We start from the raw sequence: 26,751 nt of genomic DNA on the forward strand, positions 1-26,751 counted from the left end.
GAACTTTAGAATTGTCACGTCAGGGATTGTGGGATGTTTTCTGCAGCAGGAGTTGGGCCTCTTGTACAGCTACATGGCAGGATGAATGCAAATGTTTATGTGAACCTCCTTCAGCAACATGCAACACCTTCACTGCAAATGTCTCCCAATCGGCTGCATTTTTCATTCAAGACAATGTCCCCCGTCACACTGCAAAACAGGTCAAGCAGTTCCTTGATGCTAAGAATATTGAAACAATGACATGGCCAGCCCAGAGTCCAGATCTAAACCCCATAAAGAATCTCTGGAAAATCCTTGGTAACAAAGTAATGTCTAAGAAACCCACTACAGTTACCGAACTGTGGAAGAGACTGAAGAAGAACGGACCAAGATCAAACCAGAGCAGTGTGAGAAACTAGCGATGTCCTGTGGGTGCAGACGTGCTGAAGTCATTCAAAGCAAGGACCTCTACACTAACTATACAGTACATTTTTGAATCCTACAGACCTAAGAAAACATTGTTTAAATGTTCTCTTCCGACACAATGGTTACTGTTCTTTAATGGTTGTTGAAGTGCCTTGGTTATTTAAAAAAAATGCTAATACAGCAGAGGTATATCACTGCATATGTACAAAATGAACAATAAAAAAATAACAGTATTGCAGAATAAATCAAGAATTAATACTTTGTTCTCTAATTTTGATCTCCAGTGTATATCCATGATACGAGCTAAACTTAGACTTAGACTTCTCTAAGTCTAAGTTTTCAAAGGTAAACTGCAATGGCAAGATAGTGAGCTGAGATAAAACTAAATAAAATCATGGCTTCAACTGGGAACTGTTAGGAAGAGAAGTGCGGATCAAGAGGAGAATATTTCGCCTGTGAAGTCTCCACAGCACTTAATGAGGGATCGGTTACAGGAAATAGTTCTTGTGCTGCCTCTTTTTTCAGCAGCTTGGCTCTGGCTGACAACAGTCAACATTAAATAATCTTCTGATTAGGAATTAACCTGTGTGAACGGTCTGTAGCTGTAAAGGGTAGGCCAACACTGCTGTATTTAAACACCATCATGGTGGTACTTGGAGGTGTAATGCCATGTAAAAACTTTGAGGACCACTGTTAGACGCTGTCTGCTGCTCACATGTGCTGGTAGGTGGTGCAGTTCAACCCCTTTGTGCTGAGGCACGAGAGGAAGTCGGTGGAAACGGCGTGCAGGAATGGACGGAGCCGCCGTTTGAACCACATCTCGATGAGAGCGGGATCATTGATGCTGAACATGCTGAACGTGTCCAATCGTATTTCTCGTACAGCGTCCAAAATCATTGGCACGGCAGGATTTCTGGGATCCAGAGTCTGCAAGAAAAAACAAAAAAACATCCAGTGTGTCGACCTCATCAGGAAAGAGGGTTAACGTGAGAGAACCTGCTGATTCACACCGTGTTGGTTAGAAGATCCAGAGCTGCGTCCAGCACGTGAGAGGCTTTGGAGAGGAGAAGCTTCCAGACAGGTGTCGAGCCGCTGGAGTTGGAGGAGCGATTACACGCCAACATGGACGCTAGATCTTCTGCTTTTAGCGATGACAGCTGAGTGATGGAAGAGCAGAACAGGTGAATAATGAGAGTTGTTGATCCGAGATGCTCAGCGGTGGAAGAAGTATTCAGATCTGCTTAAAGCAATTCTTATGTTTCTGGCATTTTTACACTTTTCTTTTATAATCTCAAAACGCTCCTAATAAGCGTAGGTCACACTAAGATTTAAAAGATTTCTGATAAAAGTCTGACCAAACATTTTATTCGGTCTGAATAAACTCATTTGGCGAGCTTCCTGCCTGTCATCCGCCGCTTCGTTTCTCTTGTGCTGCTCATGTTGCGTTCAATGCCGTGGGGAGACTGAAGTTTCGGACCTCCAATTCGGCAAAGTGCACTGGAATGTCAAAGTGGAACCCCATACTAGTGAATTCGGGGTAGGTCGCCCCAAATTCGCTAGTAGGAGGTGCCACTTCGACAGGCATTCCAGTGCACTTTGCTGAATTGGAGGTCCGAAGCTTCGCATAATGAGTACCTTTACTTTTGGTACTTTACGTATATTTTATATTTATATTGCGGCAGGCTCAGTGATAGAGTGGGTCGTCCTCCAATTGAGAGATCAGCGGTCTGATCCCCACCTTCCCCGGTCCACATGTCGAAGTGTCCTTGGGCAAGACACTGAACCCCGAATTGCTCCCCGTGCTGCGCATGGGTGTGTAAATGTGGTGTGAATGATTAGATTAGATGGTCTGTAGATGTCCACTGCCATCAGTGTGAATGTCTGTGTGAATGGGTGAATGTCACAAACACTGTGAAAGCGCCTTGAGTAATCAGAAGACTAGAAATGCGCTATAAAAGTACAAGACCAAGTCCATATGTACCTGTAAAGTTTCGAATGCAGGACTCTTACTTGTAGTATTTCTACACTGAGGTATTGCTGCTTTTTGAGACTGGTAGTTTATCATCATGGAGCCAATTTTAGATACGTTGTGTATAGAGTTCGGTCTTTACCTACTCTGTAAAGTGTCCTGAGATAACTTTTGTTATGATTTGGCACTAGAAATAAAACTGTATTGAATTGAATTAGTACTGATCTACCCAGTTACTGCATCACATTATAAGCATATCATATGTTTTTATGTAAAAAGTAACAATAAGTGATAAATAAATGTAATTGGAGTCAAAAGACAAAAAAAATCTTTATGAAATGTGAGTGAGTAGCATAATATGTAGATACTCGTACAAGTACTTTCAAACTGTAATGTAATTAAGTTCAGTATTTGAGTAAATGCACTTTAGACGTCTTACAGAGGCACAGGCGAATTCCTCCACAGCAAAGTCACAGAATCGTCCGTTCATCCGCTCGCTGTCAAGGTGGAGCTGCAGCATCGTGCTGTAGTTTAGGAATAAAAAAGAACATTAAATTACTCATAACTATTATATTATAGTGTATTAATAAAAAAAAAATGTTTAAATAAATTCAAAGTAAGACAAAGTTTATAAATCCCACCTGTTCACTCCAACACAAATGTCTGTTTCTGTGAAAAAAATAGGAATAGGGGATTTTTAATATTACAATATTAAATAATGTTATATATTAGCTTTTTAGGCAATGAGATAACTTACCGTTTGTCATGGTAACGTTGCACTTGGGGGGAGAAAAAGAATAATATGTGTGAGTCCTCTATCATAAGACGATATTCAGAGATTTACAATATTCAGAAATCACATTTAAATACCTCTCCACTGTATATGATGCAACCTATAACACAAGTAAAAGCAAGTTAGTTTATGGTTCAGCTCAGGAGTTACAGATTAAACATTCATTCATTCATTCATCTTCAACCGCTTGTCCCTGTCGGGGTCGCGGGGGGGCTGGAGCCGATCCCAGCTGACATCGGGCGTGAGGCGGGGTCCACCCTGGATAGGACGCCAGTCTATCACAGGGCACATAGAGACGAACAGAGACAGACAACCATTCACACCTACGGGCAACTTAAAGTCATCAATGAACCAAACACCTGCACGTCTTTGGACTGTGGGAGGAAACCGGAGAACCCGGAGAAAACCCACGCAGACACGGGGAGAACATGCAAACTCCACACAGAAAGGCCCCAGCCGGGATGCGACCCTGGAGCTTTCTCGCTGTGAGGCGACAGTGCTAACCACTGAGCACGCCTCACAGCAAGAAGGTTCCAGGTTCGCATCCCGGCCTGGGCCTTTCTGTGTGGAGTTTGCATGTTGTATGTGTGGGTGTTCTCCGGTTTCCTCCCACAATCCAAAGAAGTGCAGGTGTTCGGTTAATTGATGACTCTAAAATTGCCCGTAGGTGTGAATGGTTGTCTGTCTCTGTTCGTCTCTATGTGCCCTGTGATAGACTGGCGTCCTGTCCAGGGTGTACCCCGCCTCACGCCCGATGTCAGCTGGGATCGGCTCCAGCACCTCCCGCGACCCTGACCCCGGGATAAGCGGTTGAAGATGAATGAATTATGATTTAATAATAAGGAAATAAAGGTGTCGCTTTAAGGAATTCTGCCTCTTTTACCCAAGTTTCAATCTCTACATGTGATTCCTGATCCTCAATACTTCCTCACATTGTTCTCAGTGCACCTGCTCTTCACCCACATTATTGTATTAATAAACATAGATTTTCAGTGCTTTCTCATACCTAGTGGTATGTACTTGGATAACTGCATCTTGATGCGTGTGATGGATGACGCTGTATCAAGAGAAACTGTAGGCATGATCAAGTCCATTTTGGTGAACCTAAAACAGCAACATGTGAGATTAACATCACAATTTAATGTTCCATATAATTTAAATCAATATGAAATCTATAAAAATATATCAATACATGTGCACTCACAGTGTTTTGTACGATGAACAGGAAAGGTTTCCCTTCAAAGACAGAAAACAAAGATGATTAGAAGAAGAAGAAGAATTACTTTATTTATCCCGCAACGGGGAAATTTAATTTTTTCACTCTTATTATAAATCATGTTACACACACAGGCCCGAATACACACACGGACAGGACCTATACATGCAATTGAAGAGAGATGTTAGAGGCACGGGGCTACACGGTGGTGTAGTGGTTAGCACTGTCGCCTCACAGCAAGAAAGTTACAGGTTCGCATCCCTGCTGGGGCCTTTCTGAGTGGAGTTTGCATGTTCTCCCCGTGTCTGCGTGGGTTTACTCCGGGTACTCCGGTTTCCTCCCACAATCCAAAGACGTGCACGTGTTCGGTTAATTGATGACTCTAAATTGCCCGTAGGTGTGAATGGTTGTCTGTCTCTGTTCGTCTCTATGTGCCCTGTGATAGACTGGCGTCCTGTCCAGGGTGTACCCCGCCTCATGCCCGATGTCAGCTGGGATCGGCTCCAGCACCCCCGCGACCCCGACCCCGGGATAAGCGGTTGAAGATGAATGAATGAATGTTAGAGGCACCCCGAGCAGTTGGGTGTTCGGTGCCTTGCTCAACAGCACCTCAGCAGTGCCCAGGAGATGAACTGGCACCTCTCCAGCCACAAGCTCCATACATGGTCCACACAGGGACTTGAACCAGCGACCCTACAGTTCCCAGCCAAGTCACCTATGGCCTGAGCTACTGCCACCCCATTACCTTCATAAGGCAACATTAAAATGTTCATTTTAAATAAAAAGGAAGAATCTTTTTTTACCTGCTCGTGGAATTTGACCAGCTGGATCAGGAACTCGTTGAGGTTACTCTCGTCGGGAGACTCAGTCAGGTAATCCAGGATCATATCTATGATGGCGTCTTTCTCCAGAGAAGGAGGAAGAATCAACACCAGCAGCTCTGCACTCTGCCCTGGAGTCAGGAGTCGTAGCACCTCCAGCTACAAGGAAGGGTTACAGGTTACTGCTGCTGAACGTAACGAGGTAATAATAATAATATATCAGTGCTGGCCAGTTTGTTAAATCCTTGATGTTTGCAGAAACTGAATCTTACGGGGTTGAAGCGTGGGTTGAGATGAAGCAGCTGTTTGAGGGACAGAAGACGTGAAAACGGTCCCAGATTCTTCATCAGCCACTCTGCACTGCCGTTAGAAAACGACACACAGCCTGGACCTGGAGTCATGGATAAAGATATGGATGATAAAGAGATATCTGTAAATGCTGACGTATTTTTCAACTTACTCTTTTACAGTTATTCAGACCGTGCGGTGAGTACCTGAGTGTGGCCGCGAGAGGAAATGGAGGATGAAGTCCTTGACGACCACATGCCGTTGGTGCGCAGTCAAGTTATCGTAGTTGTGGATAAACTCCTGAAGTCTAACAATAGAAATCAAGGACAGGATGAGAAATATTTCTATTCCGGGCGACATTAACCAGCTCTAACTGGGGGATCCTGAGGTGTTCCCAGGCCAGTGTGGAGATCTAATCTCTCCACCTGGTCCTGGGTCTTCCCCTAGGCCTCCTCCCAGCTGGACGTGCCTGGAACACGTCCCTAGGGAGGCGCCCAGGGTTCATCCTTACTAGATGCCCGAACCACTTCAACTGGCTCCTTTCAACGCAAAGGAGCAGCGGCTCTACTCCGAGTTCCTCACGTATGGCTGAACTTCTCCCCCTCTCTCTAAGGGAGACTCCAGACCCCCTCCTGAGAAAACACATTTCGGCCGCTTGTACCCGCTTGTTACCGGATAAGTCATGGAAAATGAGAACCCTCCGTGAAGTGTTTGAGTTCATTTTCCTTCATGATTTCGCTGACTATTCGCAATGTCGATGCTGAAACGATATATGGTGCAGTCTGTGTTTAATCACTTACATTTGCTGGTATGAAGAACAACTGAGGTTCCTGTTGCCCAGACAGTGCAGGAACCTTCCTGATGCGTAGGGAAGGAATCCGCTCAGACGGCCGGAGAACCACATCCCGATGACGCTGCTGTTCATCAGCTGCTCATCAGTCAGCATCGACACTCTGATCTCTCCGATCACGTCCAAAACCACAGACGCCGATGGACCAACCATGTTCATGGACTGTAGGAGATATCAGTTGAATTAGTTCATTATAGATTTCATTAATTCGAGATGTTCTCCCTCAGTCTTTAACACTTTAACAATCTCTAGAAGCAGTTGAGGGTGTTCATCAGAGGGGTTTAAAATACACTGACCATGTCCAACATGTCCAGAGCTGGGTCCAAGACAGAGGACAGCTTCGTCAGCACCATCTTCCACAGCACTTTGGAGTGCTTGCTGTTTCCGGGCAGATTACATTTCAGAAGAGACGCCAGCTGATTGGCTGTGATGTTCTCCAGCTGTGTGTATGAAGACAGTTCAGTAATCATGTAGTAATAAACAGAAATAAACCTTTTTATTTGAAATGCTCTCTTTTAAGTTAGTCACCTGTGCACATGCAAATGTCTCCAAGGAAAAATTGCAGGGAACTTCCATAGATGTGTTCAAGTGCGCGTGCAGTTCAGAGCTGTGATGTCACATCATAAAGGTAAATACGCGTCAGCACAGAGACTTTTTATTTGTATTTTAGATACAATCAAAACAGATTAGATACCTGTCAACTCTTCTGCAGATGTTAGAACCTGTCAAACAGCAGAGAAAAGAAAATCCATGATCTTAGCTCTAAACGCACTCACAGTAATGTAATGAGTGATAAAATTAGACTTTACAGTGACTCTTACCGTTGTACAGAGTTACAGGGCACTGTGAATAAAGACACATTAATATCATTCATCAGTGAAATTGAGCTATAAAATAAATATAAAATAAAATTAGAAATTCAAAGAAATCTCACCGTGATGTTCGCCGGCACGCACTCTGTGAAAATCAAAACATAAATATTCAGTCAGCTATTGTGTGCACATGATAACACGTGTAATGCACATACAATACAATATAGTACATAAAAACAATGGTATATGTATGAAGAAGGTAATTTATGTGTGTGTGTGTGTGTGTGTGTGTGTGTGTGTGTGTGTGTGTGTGTGTGTGTGTGTGTGTGTGTGTGTGTGTGTGTGTGTGTGTGTGTGTGTGTGTGTGCGTGTATGAGACTGACCATCTGGTGCCACTTGTATCAGATCATCTATACGAGCCCAGATGTCAGGTTCCATATCTGTTGGCAGAAGTGGTATGGCTCCGTACAATCTCCCAAAACTGACAAATGAAAAAATCACAACAATTTTGTTGTTTTTATTGTAAGAAGCGCGCTGAACATACCCAGAGTTTCCTTGGATAACCGAGATTGACAAATACGAAATTCCCAATCAGAGTTAAACAGTATCACTAAGCTCACTTAAGAGTTAATTTGTTAAGACCGGGTTTCTGCTTTAGTTTCAATGCGCTTTCTCATAAAAAAGGGCGTGTATCACGTCATTTGACTCATCCTTTGGACAGATCAAGGCGCATATTTCACTCAAGAGGCGCAGATTATAATGAACTCCTGTGAGCAGTTCAAGAGTATAATAACTGCAAAGGGCAAAACAGTTGCACACCATGAGGCTAGGGAGAAGTGCTGGCAAAATAAAATTGTGTAAATCTGTGAAAAGATTCGGCATATTGTCTAAAATTAACTTTGCCAAATGCAGAATTGTTCACCATTAATCCCAAAAGAGTGATGATGATTTAAAAATGCACCATATTTCAGCTTTAAGGAGCCGATCTAACATGAAAGTCTACTTCACCTAGCTCTGAGTCTGAGCTGAAAACCTCCTCCCGACCAGGTTTGGTTGGCAGCATAAGTTACCATGGTGATACTGCCGATGCCTACTGACTTTGTCTTTGTGTTTCTGTTTCTATTTTGATTTTATTTATTGTTTTGATTTGCATACCGAAGAAGCTATACAAAATTTCATCGTACTAAGTATAACGAGAATAAAGGGAATTCTGATTTTGAGACATTTTAATGTGGAGAAGTTACATATTATACCTTAAAGAATCCTACAGTGCTTGAATTTATTTATTTTTCATTAACCTTTATTTATACAGGTAAAATCTCATTGAGACCCAGGGTCTCATTTGCAAGAGAGACCTGTTCAGGTCGGCAGCAGCAAAACACAAAGTAACAGACTAACTGAACATACAGGAGACACAACACAGAACACAAACAGTAAAACAGTAAAATTTGGGCTTAGTAGAGAATATAACAGTATAAAAATATTATTATTTTATTTTATTTTATAAAATGTGTCTGGAATTAATCCCCAATGCAGTGGTGAGTTATAAAAGCATCTGTAAGTACTCACATGTGTTTGTAGACATCACAGGGTGGAGTCACCTGAAAAATTGAACATTTTCAAATTAATCCTCCAGGACGATTAAAAACGTCTCAAAAAGCTTCAAAGATTCATTTTAACAGAGCTGTTACCTCGTAGGCGAGAGAGACCAGGTTGTGCATGACTTCCAGGAGTTTCCTGTCTCCAGGAGACTCCAACAGGAAGTCAAATACGCGGTCGATAACAACGTCTTTCTCGGGTGGAGTGCGAAGAGGCAACAGCAGCATCTCTGCCATCTGTCGTGGAAACAAGAGGGGGAGAACCTCCAGCTGGACGGGAGACAGAAGAAAAGAGAAGATTAACACTAAAGTTAAGATTTAAGCAAAGTGAGTTTTACGTGAAGCTCTCGGTGTTTTCTTACTGCGGAGAAGTTTGAGTTGAGCTTGTAGAAGTCAGAGATGGAGGCGACTCGTGAGTAGACGCCAAAGTTGTTTATCAGCCAAGCACTGTGATTGGCCGACGAGATACACTGGGGTACTGAAGCACACATGCAAAGATGAGTGTATTTTTATTAAAAGTTACCCGCATCTGCTAACAGTTTGTCTTGACATTATCTTTTATGCAAAGTAAACTACTGAAAGTGGACTTACCAGAAGTGTTGTGATGCAGCAGGAAGGGATAGATGAAGTGCTCATAGATGTCATAATTAAACACATAGTACTCGTGTTTGCTGAGATCTGCCACACTGCACGGATCAAAACAGAAAGGAAAAGACATTTAATGTACCGTTCTGTGTGTGTGTGTGTGTGTGTGTTAGTGTGTGTGTGTGTGTGACCTGTGCCCTCACATGATTTGGTAAACTGGACAGGAGAAGTTCTTGGTGCTGAGGCAGGACAGGAGGTCTACGGGTACGTCGGGCAGGAGGGGCGCCATTTTCGTCTGAAACCAGAGCTCGATGAACTCCGGGTCGTCCAGCTGTCCCTGGATCAGAGCCGGAGAGTCCGCCCCCTCAATGATCTCCTCTAAGTCGGACGCCACCTCTTTTAAATTCTACAGGGGGAGAAAGAAGGAGCACTGCTTCTGTTACTTATTTCCAAATGTGTAATAACATGGGACTTTAAAAAGGATTGTTTACATCAGTAAACATTGAGATGAAACAGGATCATGTTCTCATTTATGATCCTCTGATTAGACTTTACATTAGTACCACGAGGTAGATTTTGTTTGCAGTAGAGTTCACATACACATATCACACGTCATCCAACCTAAGACAGTCAGAGTTCGTGCACCTTTTTCAAGGTCAAATTCAAGCACTTTTCAAGCACTTTCAAGGTCAATTTTCAAGCGTTTCCAGCACCTTACAGCCGTGGTAAAATGACACATGTTCACGAATGCATACATATTTTATATTTCATGTATTGTATTTATACTCTATAGCTATTTGTTACGAAATAAATGCAGATACAATTTAAAGCATTTTCAGGCACTTTATCCAAAATATAAGCACTTTTTAAAACTTACACAACATTAAAATTCAAGCATTTTCAAAGATTTCAAGCACCCATACGAACACTGGAACGTGGAAATTAAGAGGAAATGGCAAACTGAAAAGTTCTTACAGGTCCAGAAGTATCTTAAACCATATCATGTTCATTCATTCATTCATTCATCTTAAACCGCTTGTCCCTGTCGGGGTCGCGGGGGGCTGGAGCCGATCATGTTAACATATAAAAACTAATAGTAAAAATAGAATCAAAATAAAACCAAATTAATCAGTTAAAAGCGTTTAGTTTGTTAATATGTAATGTGTAAATAATAATAATAATAATAATAATAATTAATAAAAAATATTCCAATAAAAATATAAAAGACATAAAAACAGCACTGAGTGTATAAATAAATGTGTAAAATATAGCATTGACATATTCCTCTGTGTGACGGCTGCAGGGATGAAACTGTTTTTGTGTCTTTTTGTTCTGCACATGAGCCCAGAGGGGAGAAGCTGACAACAGGCAACACTACACTCACCGCTGTGGACAACTCTTTGATCAGTGAGTTCAAACGTTTCGTCATCTCTACGATTAACCTCATGACCGTCTCCTCGGACATGGTGAGGTTGCTACGAGCAGCACAGTGCAAAACATCGGCCACGTTTACCATCGCATCAGTCAGCTGGTAGGGTGAGAAAAGATGTGACAAGAAGCTCTTTAAGAAAACTTTTAAGCACATTTTGGACAACAGGGCAAGTTTAATGTAAGTTTAAATACCGACTTGAAACATTCAAACTTGATTAATTGTAATAATTAAGGAGATTTAGAATAAAATGAAGCCTCACCCCACAAGGTCTCTTATCAAGAGTGATGCTACAGACGTCCTGGATTTCATCTGTGGTGTCATTGTCCATAACATGGTCCAGATAGCTGCACACAAACAAGACACCATACATTCAAAAGTCCTTATAAGATAAGATAAGAGAGACTTCATTGCCTTCTATATACAATTCTACAGAAGCCCTAAAGGGTCATACATACATGCATTTTATTCCGTCAGTTATCCTGCGATAATATAATTTCCTGTGATAACGAGATCATTTTCCCCTTTTTCCCGAGATGACGAGATTGTTTATTTGAGAGCTAATGAATGAAACGTAAAAGACCTGAGATTTCATCACACCTGACATGCCATGCGTCATAAAGACTCATATCTTGAAGAACACTATAGACAACACTGCCAAATGATTTCAGTTGGTTATTTTATGTTATGAAATTAAACTGTAATCTGTATATTTATGTGCAAAAACAAAAGAATGAATGAATAATTAAGTGCAGACTGCTGCATTGCAGTAATTCCTAAAACTGAGCGATCATTAAGATTATAGGAGCTTTAAGTTTGTAGTTGTAGTTTTCATCTAATGCTGTTGTTTTCCACTCAGTTGTATCTTTACTGACACAAAGAAAAAACAAAAAATGTGACTAAGAATAATAATCTGAGATGTTAGTTTGATTTACAACATCCACAAAGAAATTTCAGTCAAAAGCAACTGGACTTGGATGTTTGTTTAGGAAGACGTTTCACCTCTCATCCAAGAGGCTTCATCAGTTCATGTACGCATCTAACCAGGCTGGGACTGGACCAGGACCAGGCTGGGACTGGACCAGGACCAGGACCAGGACCAGGACCAGGACCAGGACCAGGACCAGGCTGGGACTGGACCAACTAACTGGTCTGGAGATCCAGGTATTTAACCTCTAGTGAGGGCGTGCACAAGGCCGATGATGTCACTGGAACCCTTTGTGCTCCTGGTGGGAAGTTGGTTTTGACTTCGTTAGTGCTCTATTGAGTCTTAAGGACCATCGTTGGAGTCACAGGAGGCCATTTGTGAACAGTTGTTCTTTGAGGTTAGATTGTTGAATCTCCTGCGAAGGGATGAAAGGGCAGCATTGTAAATTGGAGATAAGTGGTGTCTCAGACCTCTTCCTCTGTTTAGCGATGGTTTCTCTTTGACATATGTCCACTTACATCTCAAGGAGAAAGCCCACTCCTTTGACAACAGTGTCCAAATCTTGGACAGAGAGGACAGATGGTTTGAAAGAGGAGTAAAAGAAGCATCTATGCAAAAGTAGAGAAACCATCGCTAAACAGAGGAGGAGGTCTGAGACAATGCTGCCCTTTCATCCCTTCAGGAGATTCAACAATCTAACCTCAAAGAACAACTGTTCACAAAAGGCCTCCTGTGACTCCAAGGACTTGTCGTTTTCACCCAGTAGAGCACTAACGAAGTCGAGACCAACTTTCCACCAACGACGGTCGTTGGCATTTTGAGCACAAAAGGGTTCCAGTGACATCTCCATCATCATCTCCACACCAGTTAATTGGACCAGTCCCAGCCTGGTCAGATGCGTACATGAACTGATGAAGGCTCTTGAATGAGAGGTGAAAAGTCCTTCTAGACAAATAACCAAGTCCAGTTGCTTTTGACTGAAATTTCTTTGGGGATAACATGACCTGGACAAATGAGAGCATTCACAGTCTTGACTTACAACACTTGGTGGAAGGCGAGTGTTATGTTTTGATGCATGAGGGCCCCGTTGTTCGGCAGGAACCTCAGTAACACCGGCTTCACTACATGCTGGTACCAGTCCTCCACATTTAACACGTCAAACTCTGGTTTCTCCGGAACGAGAGATTCATTTTTTGGCCGATACATGTCCGCCAGCTCGGCCAGAGTCCAGTTGAGTAGGAACTGGGTCAGAGTTGTGCTTCTTATTTCTGAAACGTCCCTCTGGAGAGAAAAACAGCAGGTCAGGAGTCATTTCACTTGGCAGGTGGCACTGTGTGCATACATCTAAATGCTTTATGTATTTGTGCATGTGTGAAGAGCTTGTACCTCTTGTGTAAAGGACACAAAGTCATGAACAAAGCTCCCAACGGGTTTCAGTGCCATCATAAGCCCATTTAAAACCTGTCAGTGACAAAAGAACATATGTAGACAAAAACTAGATGTATGATGGGGAATTATAACATGTCAGCTTCCTAAACTTGTGTTTTTCTCTGAACAGACCTACTGTATTTCTTTATAGATACAGTTTATGTTTCTTATAACCTGCATTCATTCATATTTTAGCCAATTTGGGGGCTGCACAATAATGGGAATATAGCAACACTGACAAATCATCACCATATAAAGTTGATATGATGAACAGGTAAGCAAACAGTTGGCTATTTAAACATCATGCAGACATGCAGCAACATTAGCAGTCATTTGGAGTTGTGTTTCTGGTCAACTGGTGAACGTTAGTCCAATATTGAGGGGGTCTCCACCAACTCCTGAGGGAAATACCTGGCTCATTAGCTGCTAAATACTCCAATATGTTCACCAGCTAGTCGCTAACTTTGTCTGTCGGCTGTTTTGGAGACGAGGTTAAAGCACTTGTATGGGTTAAACAAATTAGATAATGTGTTAATTAGTGAGCAATAAAAGTGCAGTTAAGCAGACTTTGTTAGCTTTATACAGAGCAGAGTGTTTGTTTGAAGCTAAGCTAACATCTACACCTCAGCAGGAAAGTGAATAATTGTTTAAGTAGAGCAGTGAGGGTGGACCAAAACATTAATGTTGCCAGGAATAAAACCAAAAGAACGAGTTAAAACATCTTAAATGCTCCAACAATTCACTGATGGTCTGGAATATATTAATTCTAAATATTCAAAGCCAACATTATTATTTTTTTTATGGCTGCCAAGCTACCTGTACATCATGGTAATATTATACATCCCAAAAACGCCTGACATATTTGGAAACGTTTGGATTCCACCTTGAAGTTTAAAAGAATCTCAAAGATTTGTATCCAGTATCCATACATCCATGCTTCTTACCTGTCTTATGTTGTCCGGTTGGGACGGTGGTGGGGGAGGGACATATGTGAGCTTTGCAGGACGAGTGGGAGGGTCTCCAGGGCTTGTCCAATTGTGGCTGCCACCACCAGGGGTCGTCCAGTGGGGGCTCCCTCCAGGACCCGTCCAGTTGTGGTCACCACCAGGGGTCGTCCAGTGGGGGCTCCCTCCAGGACTCGTCCAGTTGTAGCCCCCCCCAGGTTTGGCGGTGGGAGGAGGGCCTTGGCCTCCTGTCAACAAACTGTGGAAGACCAAGGTCAGGGTGCCGTTGTCTAGACCTGCGACCCCGGGCAGCAGCAGCAGCTCGGCCTTCTGTGCTGGACACAGCAGATGAAGAACCTCCAACTGCGGGGGGAAAAGATAAGGGAGGAGAGAGGAAGAGGATGAGAGGTGTGACAAACTTAGTCCTAAATAAACACTCCCCCTCTCTCTAGCACTGTGAGGTCGACTGCTTTTGTCAATCAGATAAATCTAAAGTGAACTCACGCCACTGAAGACCATGTTGAGTGTTGACAAGTCCTTCATTCGGGCCATGGCTCTGAAGCTGCCAAAGTTCTTCATCAGCCACTCCTCACTGCTCTCCTGTGGGCTCACACAACCTGTACAGAGATTACACACACTGAACACATATACAGTATACACACACACAAGCATTCCTCTGATTTCATTTTTATGTAGCATCTTAAATCCTTGTCAATTTAAAGTTTCTGTGTAAATTCAAAATGCACGGCTGAACAGTCATTTGCCAATCCTCCTCGTTTCCAAGGCTTCCCCCTTTACCTCATGTTTTAACAGTACAAAGCTGTGGATTTTGGGTAATTCCCTCACCCAAAGTCTGCAGAAATACGTATTAACGTAAAGTGTGCATAAAGGGCTCATAATGTCAGTGAGAGAGCCCTCATACACTTGACGATTTGACAGTAGGACAGCCTTAAACCCTCATGGATTTACTGGGAAAATACCTGAAAGTCTGTGTGGGATTGAGACTTCAGCAACACATTTTCACAAGGCTTCAATCGAAATGCATCAGACTCACAATGAAGTTGTTCTTTATTCTACAAGTTTTGCTGGAACTATTACAAAAATAAATTCAGGGCAATGTGAAGCTCTAGAGATATGATCTGTGCTATATATGTTATTTCTAGTTAATCATAAAGTTTTATTAAACAGCTTTACCAGCTACTCTGTCTCCGGACAGAAAGGGGACCATAAAGAACGTGTAGATCCACTTTTGTCGGACTGGATTCATCTCAGAATAATGGTGGCTGAGCTCCCTCACCCTGCGAGAAGAGATAGGAACGTGAGATAAGCTGTTTTAACAAAAGGCAACAGAAACACAAAGGTAGACAGAGACTCAGACGTACACAGTCTGGTAGGTGGAGCAGCTGAACGTCTTGGTGCTGAGGCAGGACAGGAAGTGTTTGGAGATTGACTTCAGCAGCGGTCTTATCTTGACCTCCAACCACATCTGGACCAGGTCTTCGTTCTGGAGGGGGTCTGCTTCGGGTCTAAATTCCAGCGACCCCTGCAGGCTGAGAAGTGGCACTCCTGTCATGCTGGACCTCTGTGGTTGTGATGATGGAGGGGTAGAAGAAAGGGAGGGTGTAATGAGGGAGGGTTGGAAAAATACAAGCAGAGGTGTAAATGCATACCCAAGCCAAAGAGGGCAAAGGGGAGCATATCAAATAACAGAAAAAGAATAACTTGCACACTGTCAGACATCAGTTTTGGATTGTAGGGTTTTTCTTTGGGAACAGTGGGTTTTCAGTTGTTAATGATGTTCCCACTGTCAGTTTATTTTCCTGTATAAATTGTAAAACTTTCTCAATGTCACGGAGCGAACACGACAGACCTTTGTGCAGAGGACACTTCTTTCCATGCATGTAGTAGAAGATCCGATTGATTCAACACCGATTTCTTTCACAGCACTGCAGGGCCCCAATTATCACATATATTTATTTAAAGTTTCTCTATATACTAAAGAAAGCGCATTTCATGCTGCGCAGATGTAATGAAATGGTACACTTCCAGTCTAAGTGGAGCTAACATCCTCATCAGAGCATTTAGCATTACAAGATACGTTTTCTGATGCTTTTGTGAGCATTAGCTGACGTTAGCTGAGCTGTGTTCCCAGAACTCATGAGCGTTTGTTGCTGAGATACACACAGGTCTTCAAATGTCACCGCCTGGGTGCCATACTGTAAATAACAACTGGAGCCCTGCAGTGTGTGAGCTATTCTTTCTCTGTTGTAGGTTTAGAAGAAAAGCCTGTAGACACATATTTATGTGGGTGAAAGTCCCTGCAAAGCTAATCATACAAGAAACCCATTAGACAGGATTAGCAGTTACAAAAGTCACCACACTGCTCTTCTGTCAAAGTCTGGAAATGACGAATGTCGCTTTGTGAGAGAAAACTGGTGCGGCTGGTATCTGAGACGGCATTCCTTCCATCGCGTGTCCCTACTGATGAGCATTCCTTGATTAACTTTCAGCCATACCATGAAGGTGTACACGTCCATCGCCGCTTCAAGCATTCCTTTCAGCCTCCGCATGTGGTCCCTCCCTGTGTCTTTTGGTGGCAATCCCACACACTGGAGGAAGTGAGAGGTGGAATCTGGCATCTAGGAATGAAGGACAGAAGTCAAATGTGAGCAATGAGGAGATAATCAGATTTAATACAGAATAGTGGTGGAGGAAGTACTCTGATCTGATCCTTGACTTAAGTAACAGGAGCAATACCACGATGTAGAAAAGCCCTGCATTCAAAATCTTACTAATACACAAAAATATTACAATTTAAATATACGTAAACAGGGTTCGTACAGCTTTTCCAAGGTCAAGTTCAAGCACATTAAAGCACTTTTAAGGTTCATTTTTCAAGCTGTCCCAGCACCTTAGGGCTGTGATAAATTACCTATTTCTAAGAATACCTATTGAAAATGTTTATTTTAGCTTTTTTTACCTCATTAAAAGAGGTAAAAAAAGCTAAACCAAACTAAAATTATGTCCCGTAATACCAGAAGGATAAGAAATTAAATAAAAATTCTATAGCTATTTGTTATGAAAGAAATGCAGATACAAGTTCAAGCATTTTCAAGCACTTCATCCAAAATTCAAGCACTTTTCAAGGATTTCGAGCACCTGTTAAAGTACTCATTATGCACAAAGGACCATTTCTGAATAATATATAAGACATGATGATATTGATTAATTCATTACTTTAATGTTGCTGCAGGTAAAGACAGGGCTTAATTTAATTTCTTTATATACTTGTAACTCGTAATACATCATAATACATTTGTTCATTGTATTGTGTATTAATAGATAAGTTAGTAAATATTTTAAAAACAGTAATGATACAATATTCCCTCTAAAATGTAGTGGAGTAAAGGTATAAAGTAGCATAAAATGGAAATACGTAAGTACAAATACCTCAAAATTGTACTTGTACAGTCCTTGAGTAAATGTATCTGGTTACTTTCCAACACTGATATAAAACAAACTAACATTTGGAAACCTAATGTGCTGTTTTGTAACAGTAAGTTCCCACGAAGTCGGGCTGAGAAGATAATAAATAACAATAAAGACGTCATAATAGTGACAGAAATACACAAAAACACATAAAGCAGCATTTTTCAACAAGGCAGCAGGAACATCGGCATCGACTGTGAGACTTCTTTGGCTCAAACACACTAAAAGCCAAATTCATCCAGATTTTGACTGATTTTTTGTGGTAGATTTCACTGATTTGGCCTGAGAAGTAGCTCCGTGTTGGCAGCACTTTGGCTTAAATTTGTCCAGAGGTGACACGAGGAGTCTGCTCAGATGTGTATATATCTGGTTCACAGATTCAGCACTTAAACTTCTAATATATGAACATAAAAGTGGCAAGTTAGCTGCCTTATTTAGCCAGTTAACCAACCGCATTTAGAGGTTATTTAGGCAGTTAACCTCGCAAAGATGAAACACCATTTTAAATTCACTGTTTGGCAGATTTTCCAATTAAGGTTTTTCTTTATGGACTGTAGATATTTTGACATGTAACAGCAGGAAAATCACAGGTGTAATTAGTATTATTAATAAGGCTGCCATCTATTTAGCTTTACCTATCCAGGACACTGTTCACAACAGTTTACATTCACTGACACAGCCTTTGTCTGTGGTATCAATTACTCCTGTGGTTTTCCTGCGTTGTCTCTTTGTTAGTTCACATACTGTACACGATGTTGGCTTGAAGACACACCCCTGATTGCCTCATGATAAGGTCACTTCCTGCTGTCTGTGATAAATTAGATGTTTTATTAAACTTTGCTCACAAGCTTATCAAGTACTTTATCAAGCTTAGTCAGATGATGATGAGCAATGTGAAAAAACCTGTTACGTCTCGGTATGTGATTTAGGTCGTTCTTTACATTGTCGCTCGGAGTATCCAGAGACAGTGAAGTCACAAGCAAACCGTGACTTTAAAGGTATAGCGTGTGCGTGTGCGTGTGTGTGTGTGTGTGTGTGTGCGTGTGTGTGTGTTACACAATGAAGGGAGTGGAGAGTAAAGGGGTTTTGTTTTATTTTATTATTTTTTAATGTAAAGCACTTTATGCTGCATTTTTATGTGTATGATTTATTTGATTTGATTTGATTTTATAACCTGAAATATTTAAATAACACGTCCTGAAGCTTCTCCAATGACACTGAAAGATGATGACTAGATCGTATTTCTCATACCGTGATTAAAATCTTGTTATCTTATTATTCGTTGTTGTCATGCAGACAGATACAATCAGAACTCGATGTTTGTACCCGATTTGATTATGATCCTAAATCATCGAGAAAATTAGAAACAAACACGAGGAACTCTAGCCTTTTGATTCTGTGTACAATAATGAGATAATATTATATTATATAAGTATATGTAAGTGTCCGTACATGTGACAGATTCCCTCACCTTTTCTCTTGTAGTGGAGGTTTCATTTCTGTAGATTTCCACATGTTAAGAAACAAGACAATAGTTTAGAGACAATAGAGGACATCTTTCATCACAACCAGAGCAGGGTGAAGTCTTCACAAGTGGAAAAGAACAAGTGGTTTTTTCCATTTCAGCTTTGTGATCTTACCTGTATGCACTCGATGCCGCTGTTAGGAGAAAACAAAGTTCATTGTTACATCTGACACGAGACGGACGTAAACCAAATTTGGACATATTTAAGACACTTCTTTCAGGAGACATTTTATGAGATAATAATAGTTTGATTTTAACGTAATAGCTTAAATTATATCAGTAGTAATGAAGTTAATAAACACATTGCTGCATTGCATCATGGTCAGTTGAAGCAGATTTATAGAATAATGCCTGTTTGTCCTTTAAAGGAGGATCTTTGGGTCGTATCTTGACACTTAAACACAAAATCTGCTCTTACCAAAGCAGCTCCAGAATAGGTAAACCAGTAGAAACAGGTCGCGTGGTGTCATGATGTGGCAAGTCTCATGGGATGAGAGGGCTCTGTGGTGAAATTCACTGGGGAGGGAATCAGAGAAAGCAGGTGACACAGTGAGTCACTAAAAGACTAAACTGTGCATGTGACAATATCAAAAACATGATATCATCTTGGTATGAGAACAGCATGTACGATACGCCATTGGATAACAGATGTTGCGTAATTATCAAAACTCCTTTGAAATGATGGCTTGTCAAAGTAGAGGATGATCCTGAAATGCATTTTTCATTTACGGCCAAACTGGTGCATCGCTGAAACAATTTCTGTAACTCTTCAACAGGCAGCAAAATATCTAATATTGTTCACTACAAAGTGCTTCAATCAGGCCGAGCTGTTAGTGTATTTGAGGGGACCCCTGTTAACTGCATACTCTACTTACTAACGGTTATAACTTTTATCAACAATTAACTAGAGACCATGGACCAACTTTGGACATTTCTGTAATTCACATGTCCTATCTGGAGTTAAGATAAGAACACTGACTTTGGGAGCGGCCATTCTATTATTACATTTCCCTAAATCTAAGCCTTACCCTAATTACCATAGTTACCAAACAGATAGAAGAAGAAGAAGAAGAAGAAGAAGAATTACTTTAATAATCCCGCAACGGAAAATTTGATTTTTTTCACTCTATTGTTATTCATCTTACATACACACATGCCCAAAATACACACACATGCACAAACAGGACCTATATACATGCAATTAATGGAGTGATGTCGGAGCGAGGGGGCTGCCAGTGGACCAGCGCCCCGAGCAGTTGGGGGTTCAGTGCCTTGCTCAACACAGCACCTCGGCAGTGCCCAGGAGGTGCTGCCGAGGTGACTCAGTCCACCTATGGACTGAGTCCCCTATGGACTGAGCAACTGCCGCCCAGATAAGATTTGTGTGTTAGGAAGCTTCTGTTATACGGCCCCAGAACCCCATTTATCCATGATCACACACACAAACACAGTCTCACAAGGTGAAAACAATACCACCAACAGGGCAAAGCATCATGGCACACAATCTGTAGCACTAATAATTGTAAATTTACAAAATAACAGCACATTATATTCTATGTACTGCTGACAGTAGAATGAGCCACTACAACCCCATAATAACTAATGTGATATTCTGCTGATATGACTTTTAATAAATCACTAGTGCGGGCTGTTTGTTCTTTTGTTTTTTGACTGTCGTCGCTTTATGTATTCAACACAAATGCACCTCATGGAAATCATTCATGGGACCTGTGTGTTTGGTGACAGATAGGATTCAGGGAGTGGCTGTCAGATATGTAACCCTCCGAAGCACAAGGTGACCTTTAACTTAGTGGTACAAAGATGAAGAAACCACAGATGCATCAATGGGAAGAATGCTGAAACTCAACACCATTCACATCCAAACAATGGACACAAAGACAGTCAGCACATGACCCTGCCCAAAGAGTAGATTCTGTAATATGTTACGAGAACAAAGAAAATAATTATCTTGTTTTTATAATAATAGTTACAGTATTCATTACATGTGTCTTAATCTATGGCGGATTTTCTAACACACACACACACACACACACACACACACACACACACACACACACACACACACACACACACACACACACACACACACACACACACACACACACACACACACACACACACACACACACACACACACACACACACACACACACACACACGGAAAAATTCTCCCCTTCTAAAGTCGTGAACGACTTCAGTGTAACAGGGTTTGCACCATGTTTGATTCCCTTTGACAAGAATCTGTGCGATGCAGGCGGCTGAGGACGTTTGCCAGGTCGTAAGGGATAGATTACAGGGAGGTTGCTGAGTCATCCGTGTGAACGCTTTTTAGGATTTCACTATGATGTGTAACGTGTTGATGTAATGCATTTTATAGTGCTGACTTACAAGATGACACTGTAGCTGCTGTGCCAGAGCCAGCCATGAACATTGTACTCAGCAAGTTACATGAGCGCCATTATAAGCATTTACTTACATTGTTGGTGTAAGAAAACATCTATACTTGAATATTGCGATATTATGTTTCGTGATAGATCCTCAAAAACAATGGATTGATCTTTAAATGACTTATTTACATGCAAAGATTCATAGGAGTGGCTCTTATATCAATATGGAGTCATGTTTCTCCAAAAAGCAAATGAAAAACTAAATCGTCATGAAACAATAGCAAATGCGTTCGTCCACATTCGCTCCCCTCATGGACTGTTTTAACCTGACGCTCGCCAGATGAATTTCATTCGGCTTTGCTTCACTCATTCATCTGGGATCGCTCGACTGGGAAGTGATTTTAGGAGGCTGGGCCTTATCAAAAATCCTTGCATATGATTGGTTAAACCGTTGCCCGTCATCTTTATTGACGTTCTACTTCAACCACTCACATCGAAACCAACCTGTGACGCTGATGAGAGCGACGCAATACCATAACAGAACAGCCGACATCATTTCCACCAACAAAAGCCTTCAGAGCCGTTCTCTGGTGTTCTTTAAAAAAATAAATATTCACTAGATTGGACGACATGGATGAAAGAGCAGCATCGATGTTGACGTCTGCTTCCTCGATGCGAGCCGCCACAGTTGTTTCTCTGCTACGTCACATCTATAAAACCCCACCCGGCGGCCCTGATTGGCCTGACTATTTTTTGCGGAGCCTGAAATCACTTTCCAATGGAGCGAATCAAGATGGTGGAGTGGAGCAAGGCGGAGTCAAGACAGAAGCAAGGCTGAACGAAAGTCATCTGGCAAGAGTCAGGTTAGGACTGTTTACCTTCACGCAATCAAAGCCCGCTCAAATGTGATTAGTAAATACTACTCGGACTACAAACAGAAACCCGACTGCGTCCCCTGCCACTTCTTGTCCGGTTATTTACAAGTTCTACATTCCTTTTTATGGAATATATACGCTCTTTATAGATATTAGGCGATAATTATTAATAATTTGTCTGTAAGAGCGACTCCTTTCACATTACACAGACACTCTTGAGTGCTGTCTGCTAGAAGAATTGCTCCTCAAAGATATTAAACCTTTATTCTAAATAGTCATTTGCTTTATTGTTGATGAAAAATTATGAATAAGTGCAACTTTAATGGTTTAAAATTAAAAAATCTGCAATATAACTGGGTGAACACACACACACACACACCTATTGCAACATACATCCCTCTGTTAGAATTGAGAGTTGGTTCGACTTTAAGTGTTTGTCCAGGATTATTCCTCCACCGCACTTATTTGTAGCTCTGGCAGGTGAAAGACAAACACTATTTAGATTATTTATCCGAACCTGGAGCTTCACAGAAGTGGTGAGACAATATTTGTCCAACAAGGCTGGTTAAACCACACATACGGTTCCTTCTCTTACACTTTCAAAATCCCTAATACAGGTTAGTCAAACCGCTTTTGTAAATGGAAATCGTTGTTTATACATTACGAAATATAATAAATGAGAAATAACCCTGTGAATGTTCTCATTTGTCCAGGTCATTGTTATCCCCAATGTGTCTTGGATGAGAGGTGAAACGTCTTCCTAGACAAATAACCAAGTCCAGTTGCTTTTGACTGAATTACAAATGTTTTGTTACTGCAAGATATAATAAATGTTAATTTACCTGTGATGGATGAAGCTGTTTTTCTCCTGTATAGACGTTAAAATTGATTTTTCTCAATTTTACTTTGGTTTAAGTACAAAAACTGTCGGGGATATAACACAAAGAAAGTCCTAGAGATATTTTTTATCGTGGTCCTGGATGAAAAGTAAGCAAAGAAGTTAGGTCACATGATTTGACTTTAAAACTGTAAAACTTAATAACAAATAACAGTTACTCAACTTTATACTTCTACTTCACTGTATTTTGGAGGTAAAATTTAACATTTTACTCCACTAAATATATATGCACGCAAAATATTTTACATGCAGAACATGCTCATCTTTAAATCAAATGCATTATATTGAATAACTAGCATTTAGTAGCTAAAATTGGCTCTACAATAACATGTGTATAATGATAAAACACTACAAAGAGTACTTTTACTGAGTGCGGGACTTTTACTGGTATTTTTACATCATGGTGTTGTTTCTTCCATTTGCCTAAAAAGGTATGAATATTTATTTTCTCTTTTCCTAGCCTGGAAAAAAGATGAATTAGCCAAACTGTTTCATTTGATCTGGCAGACAGGTCCGGCCCCTCTCCCATACAGACAGATTTTTAGCATCTTGACATTGCGCGGACCAATCTCAACCGTTTTTCTCATGTGGGGCAGGTTTTAGACCAGGGGTAGGCAATTCCAGTCCTAGAGAGCCACTGTCCTGCATGTTTTAGGTTTCTCCCTACCCTAACACACCTGAGTCTAACAATATTCACACTGTGACGAGCATCAGCTGCTTGATAACGAGCAAATCATTAGACTCAGATGTGTTGGAGCAGAGAGAGACCTAAAACATGCAGGACAGTGGCTCTCCAGGACCGGAATTGCCCACCCCTGTTTTAAACGATGACTGACAGCGTCACTGTCCGATCTACGGGTCCGTTCAGTGCATTTTTACGGCTCACGAGAAATCAATCAAATATGACTATTTCTTACAAAAACGCGTTTCAGTGTACAGTGTAGTTGTAATTAGGCTTAATTCATGCTCTGATTAGTTGAAGGTCCATCCAATTGTATCCAGAAGTATTTTGATCTACACTGTTAACTCATCACAAATGTGTATTAAATTGAATTATTTCATTAACTGTGAGTTACAAGCCAGTCACCTTACCAGCATTTTAATGATTTTATGCTAAAGGTGATTTAAAAAGTCACTTTTTTATTAGACTCACACTGGTCTGAGCACACTCTAACCCACTTTAATGAGCGAGATCTTAATATTCCCACTGCTCAAATCCCTAAACGGCATGTTGTTGCCAGAGGCACAGTCTCACACAACAAAAGGACCAGATTACGGTACTTTAGGTGCTTAATTCACTGATTTTCAACCTTATCTTCATTTATCTGTCATTGTATAACCTGCAGTATATCACATATATTTTAAAAAACAAACTCTATTGCCGTCCATTTTCTCTTAAATACGAACAAATATCAGTCAATAGGTACAAATCCATCCATGACAAGTACAAATAGAGATAAGATTGATGAAGGGATCCTTTTGGTTGCAACGACAGACTTGCCAAGGACATGACATGACATAATGACATGAAATCAAAGTCAAATCTCTTACCAAATCTCGTTTGTAGCCGGAGTCCTTCAGGTGCCGAAAAGGTGCTGGTGTTTAACTCTCTTTATCTTTCTCGACACCTGAGACACAGGTGCACCAGTAAACTGCTGAAGGGGGTGTTGTCTAGAGACGACGACACAGGTAATGATGGTTGACTCCTCCGCGCTGCTCAAGTGGGCCGGACAAGGTTGGCTCTTCTGCTTCGGGCATGTACTGCAGTTGGTTTGCTCATGTATGTGTTTGTGTACCTTTACGCTTAGCTTTTCTGTACATGAGTGCAGTAATGTGTGAAAGACAGAAAAGAGAAAGAAGGAGACACAGAGATACATCTGATTCATGTTCAGCAGGTTTCACCTAATTTAGACTTTATATCTGTGGTGTTGAACTCAGAGAGCTGCTGTGACTGCACAGATACATAACAAACATGAAAGTTACAATCATATTGATTTATTTTGAATTTGGAAAGAGCTTCTCAACAAAAGTCTTTTTTTTCCTTTTCTGTGGTCACACCACACCCAACCCAGGTATCACGTGTACACACCAAAATAAGGGTTGAACATGAACACTCAAGGAAAAAGGGATTTATTTAGAGGCTGTAAAGTTGCTTAATTTCCTTAAAATGTTTCGTAATTTAATGCAGGGTTGTCTGCAAATTTGCTTAAACGCCTAAAGCACGAATTAACAAGCAGATAAGGAGTAAGTAGATACCATAAAATCAAAATGTGGACTGTAAACAAACATATTCTCAACTCTGAGAACTGGTATTCACGTGTGCCCGCGTGGAGACTCGAAACAAGTTAAACTGGTTTGTTGATCACATGAGGTCAAAGGAGCTGAATTCAATACAATAGGAAGTGATGAATTCAGTATGACTGTAGCTTAATCTTACAGTAAACCACGAAAGTTTAGATAACAGGAAATTAAGGATTATGTAAAGTAAACTGAAGTTTATTCTTAGATTGAATAAGTGGATGTACCACATGTACTGTAATTTCAGCTGGAGGCTATCTGATTGATTACAAATCTTCAAGAATGACTCAGCATTTATTGTATTTGAAAGAACAAATGTACGCAAACTGTTTTAAACCTTTTTTTTAAGCAGTTCTTAAGTGTCAATGATGTGTTGAGACGGAAAAAAAACCCACTACTTTAAGAAGTCATGTAGGAATCTAGTTTTTGGGGTTTTATTTTTTTCGATATTGTGAGATTATTTAACTTGTATAAAACAAAAGACTAAAATAAAATGTGACAATATAGCATTTGACAGTAAATCTATCAACCACATCAATATTATTACCAATATTACTTTAGTTTTCTTATTTTAGTAAATGTATTTTATTTTTTTCTTATTGTATTATACATGTCTAACGTGAGCATTAATCCTTTTACACAATTTATAACTCTGTTGTTATTATAACACCTCATGTTTACTTACTGTATTTTACTGAATTGCTCTTACTTTCATGGTTATTCTATCAGGCACTGGTGTTAGCATTAGTCTATTGTTTTTATAAGTGTTTTTAAGCATCTCTGGCTCAAGAATTTCCTTCAGGATTAATTGGTAAAAGTCTCTTATCTTTAAAATGATCTTATAAGCTCTTGAGGTTGGAACATGTGACTGCATGACAATACCCAGGTGTTTGCAGTGTTTCCCTCGGTGGCTCCTCTGCATCATGTGACAGTTCCCTCGAAAGCCTCACTCTGCAGCCTCATGATTATTCCCCAGCTGCATCGCCCCAGGGTTTGACTACTTACAGTAAAGTGGTGTCTCCTGCCACCTATTGTCAGTTTAAGGTTACTGTGAGTTGAGTCTCATGTATGCAGCATGTCAATCAGTTCACCTGTCTCCAGTTTGGTCTCCTCGGATAAGTATATCGGCTCCTTCAGGTTTCCTCTTCATCCTCTCCTCACTGTCAAACTTCACCTGCTCTCCACTCCTTAC

General features: G+C 41.0%; 1 protein-coding gene across 1 annotated transcript in view; it reads right to left on the reverse strand.

Moving 5' to 3' along the window:
- Positions 1-24,915, reverse strand: part of LOC310958870 (uncharacterized protein) — a 44,417-nt gene extending 19,502 nt beyond the window's left edge. The window contains exons 1-36 of the mRNA XM_083930005.1: positions 24,813-24,915; positions 19,499-19,596; positions 19,196-19,214; positions 19,027-19,054; positions 16,583-16,705; positions 15,449-15,648; positions 15,261-15,364; positions 14,571-14,683; positions 14,067-14,429; positions 13,081-13,155; positions 12,734-12,975; positions 11,029-11,113; positions 10,722-10,865; positions 9,541-9,743; positions 9,344-9,438; positions 9,115-9,230; positions 8,846-9,022; positions 8,724-8,755; positions 7,538-7,635; positions 7,277-7,299; positions 7,164-7,185; positions 7,037-7,064; positions 6,871-6,949; positions 6,639-6,782; positions 6,293-6,504; positions 5,699-5,799; positions 5,477-5,595; positions 5,187-5,363; positions 4,372-4,403; positions 4,174-4,271; positions 3,245-3,267; positions 3,132-3,153; positions 3,016-3,043; positions 2,814-2,898; positions 1,416-1,562; positions 1,121-1,332 (exon numbers count right to left, since the gene is read on the reverse strand). Of these exons, the coding sequence (XP_083786131.1) occupies positions 1,121-1,332; positions 1,416-1,562; positions 2,814-2,898; positions 3,016-3,043; positions 3,132-3,153; positions 3,245-3,267; positions 4,174-4,271; positions 4,372-4,403; positions 5,187-5,363; positions 5,477-5,595; positions 5,699-5,799; positions 6,293-6,504; positions 6,639-6,782; positions 6,871-6,949; positions 7,037-7,064; positions 7,164-7,185; positions 7,277-7,299; positions 7,538-7,635; positions 8,724-8,755; positions 8,846-9,022; positions 9,115-9,230; positions 9,344-9,438; positions 9,541-9,743; positions 10,722-10,865; positions 11,029-11,113; positions 12,734-12,975; positions 13,081-13,155; positions 14,067-14,429; positions 14,571-14,683; positions 15,261-15,364; positions 15,449-15,648; positions 16,583-16,705; positions 19,027-19,054; positions 19,196-19,214; positions 19,499-19,550 (3,821 nt within the window). The 5' untranslated portion in view covers positions 19,551-19,596; positions 24,813-24,915. The remainder of the gene's footprint in view (positions 1-1,120; positions 1,333-1,415; positions 1,563-2,813; positions 2,899-3,015; positions 3,044-3,131; positions 3,154-3,244; positions 3,268-4,173; positions 4,272-4,371; positions 4,404-5,186; positions 5,364-5,476; positions 5,596-5,698; positions 5,800-6,292; positions 6,505-6,638; positions 6,783-6,870; positions 6,950-7,036; positions 7,065-7,163; positions 7,186-7,276; positions 7,300-7,537; positions 7,636-8,723; positions 8,756-8,845; positions 9,023-9,114; positions 9,231-9,343; positions 9,439-9,540; positions 9,744-10,721; positions 10,866-11,028; positions 11,114-12,733; positions 12,976-13,080; positions 13,156-14,066; positions 14,430-14,570; positions 14,684-15,260; positions 15,365-15,448; positions 15,649-16,582; positions 16,706-19,026; positions 19,055-19,195; positions 19,215-19,498; positions 19,597-24,812) is intronic.
- Positions 24,916-26,751: the final 1,836 nt, after the last annotated feature.

The sequence above is a fragment of the Echiichthys vipera genome (genome assembly GCF_963691815.1).
Source record: "Echiichthys vipera genome assembly, chromosome: 2".
Taxonomy (NCBI): domain Eukaryota; kingdom Metazoa; phylum Chordata; class Actinopteri; order Perciformes; family Trachinidae; genus Echiichthys; species Echiichthys vipera.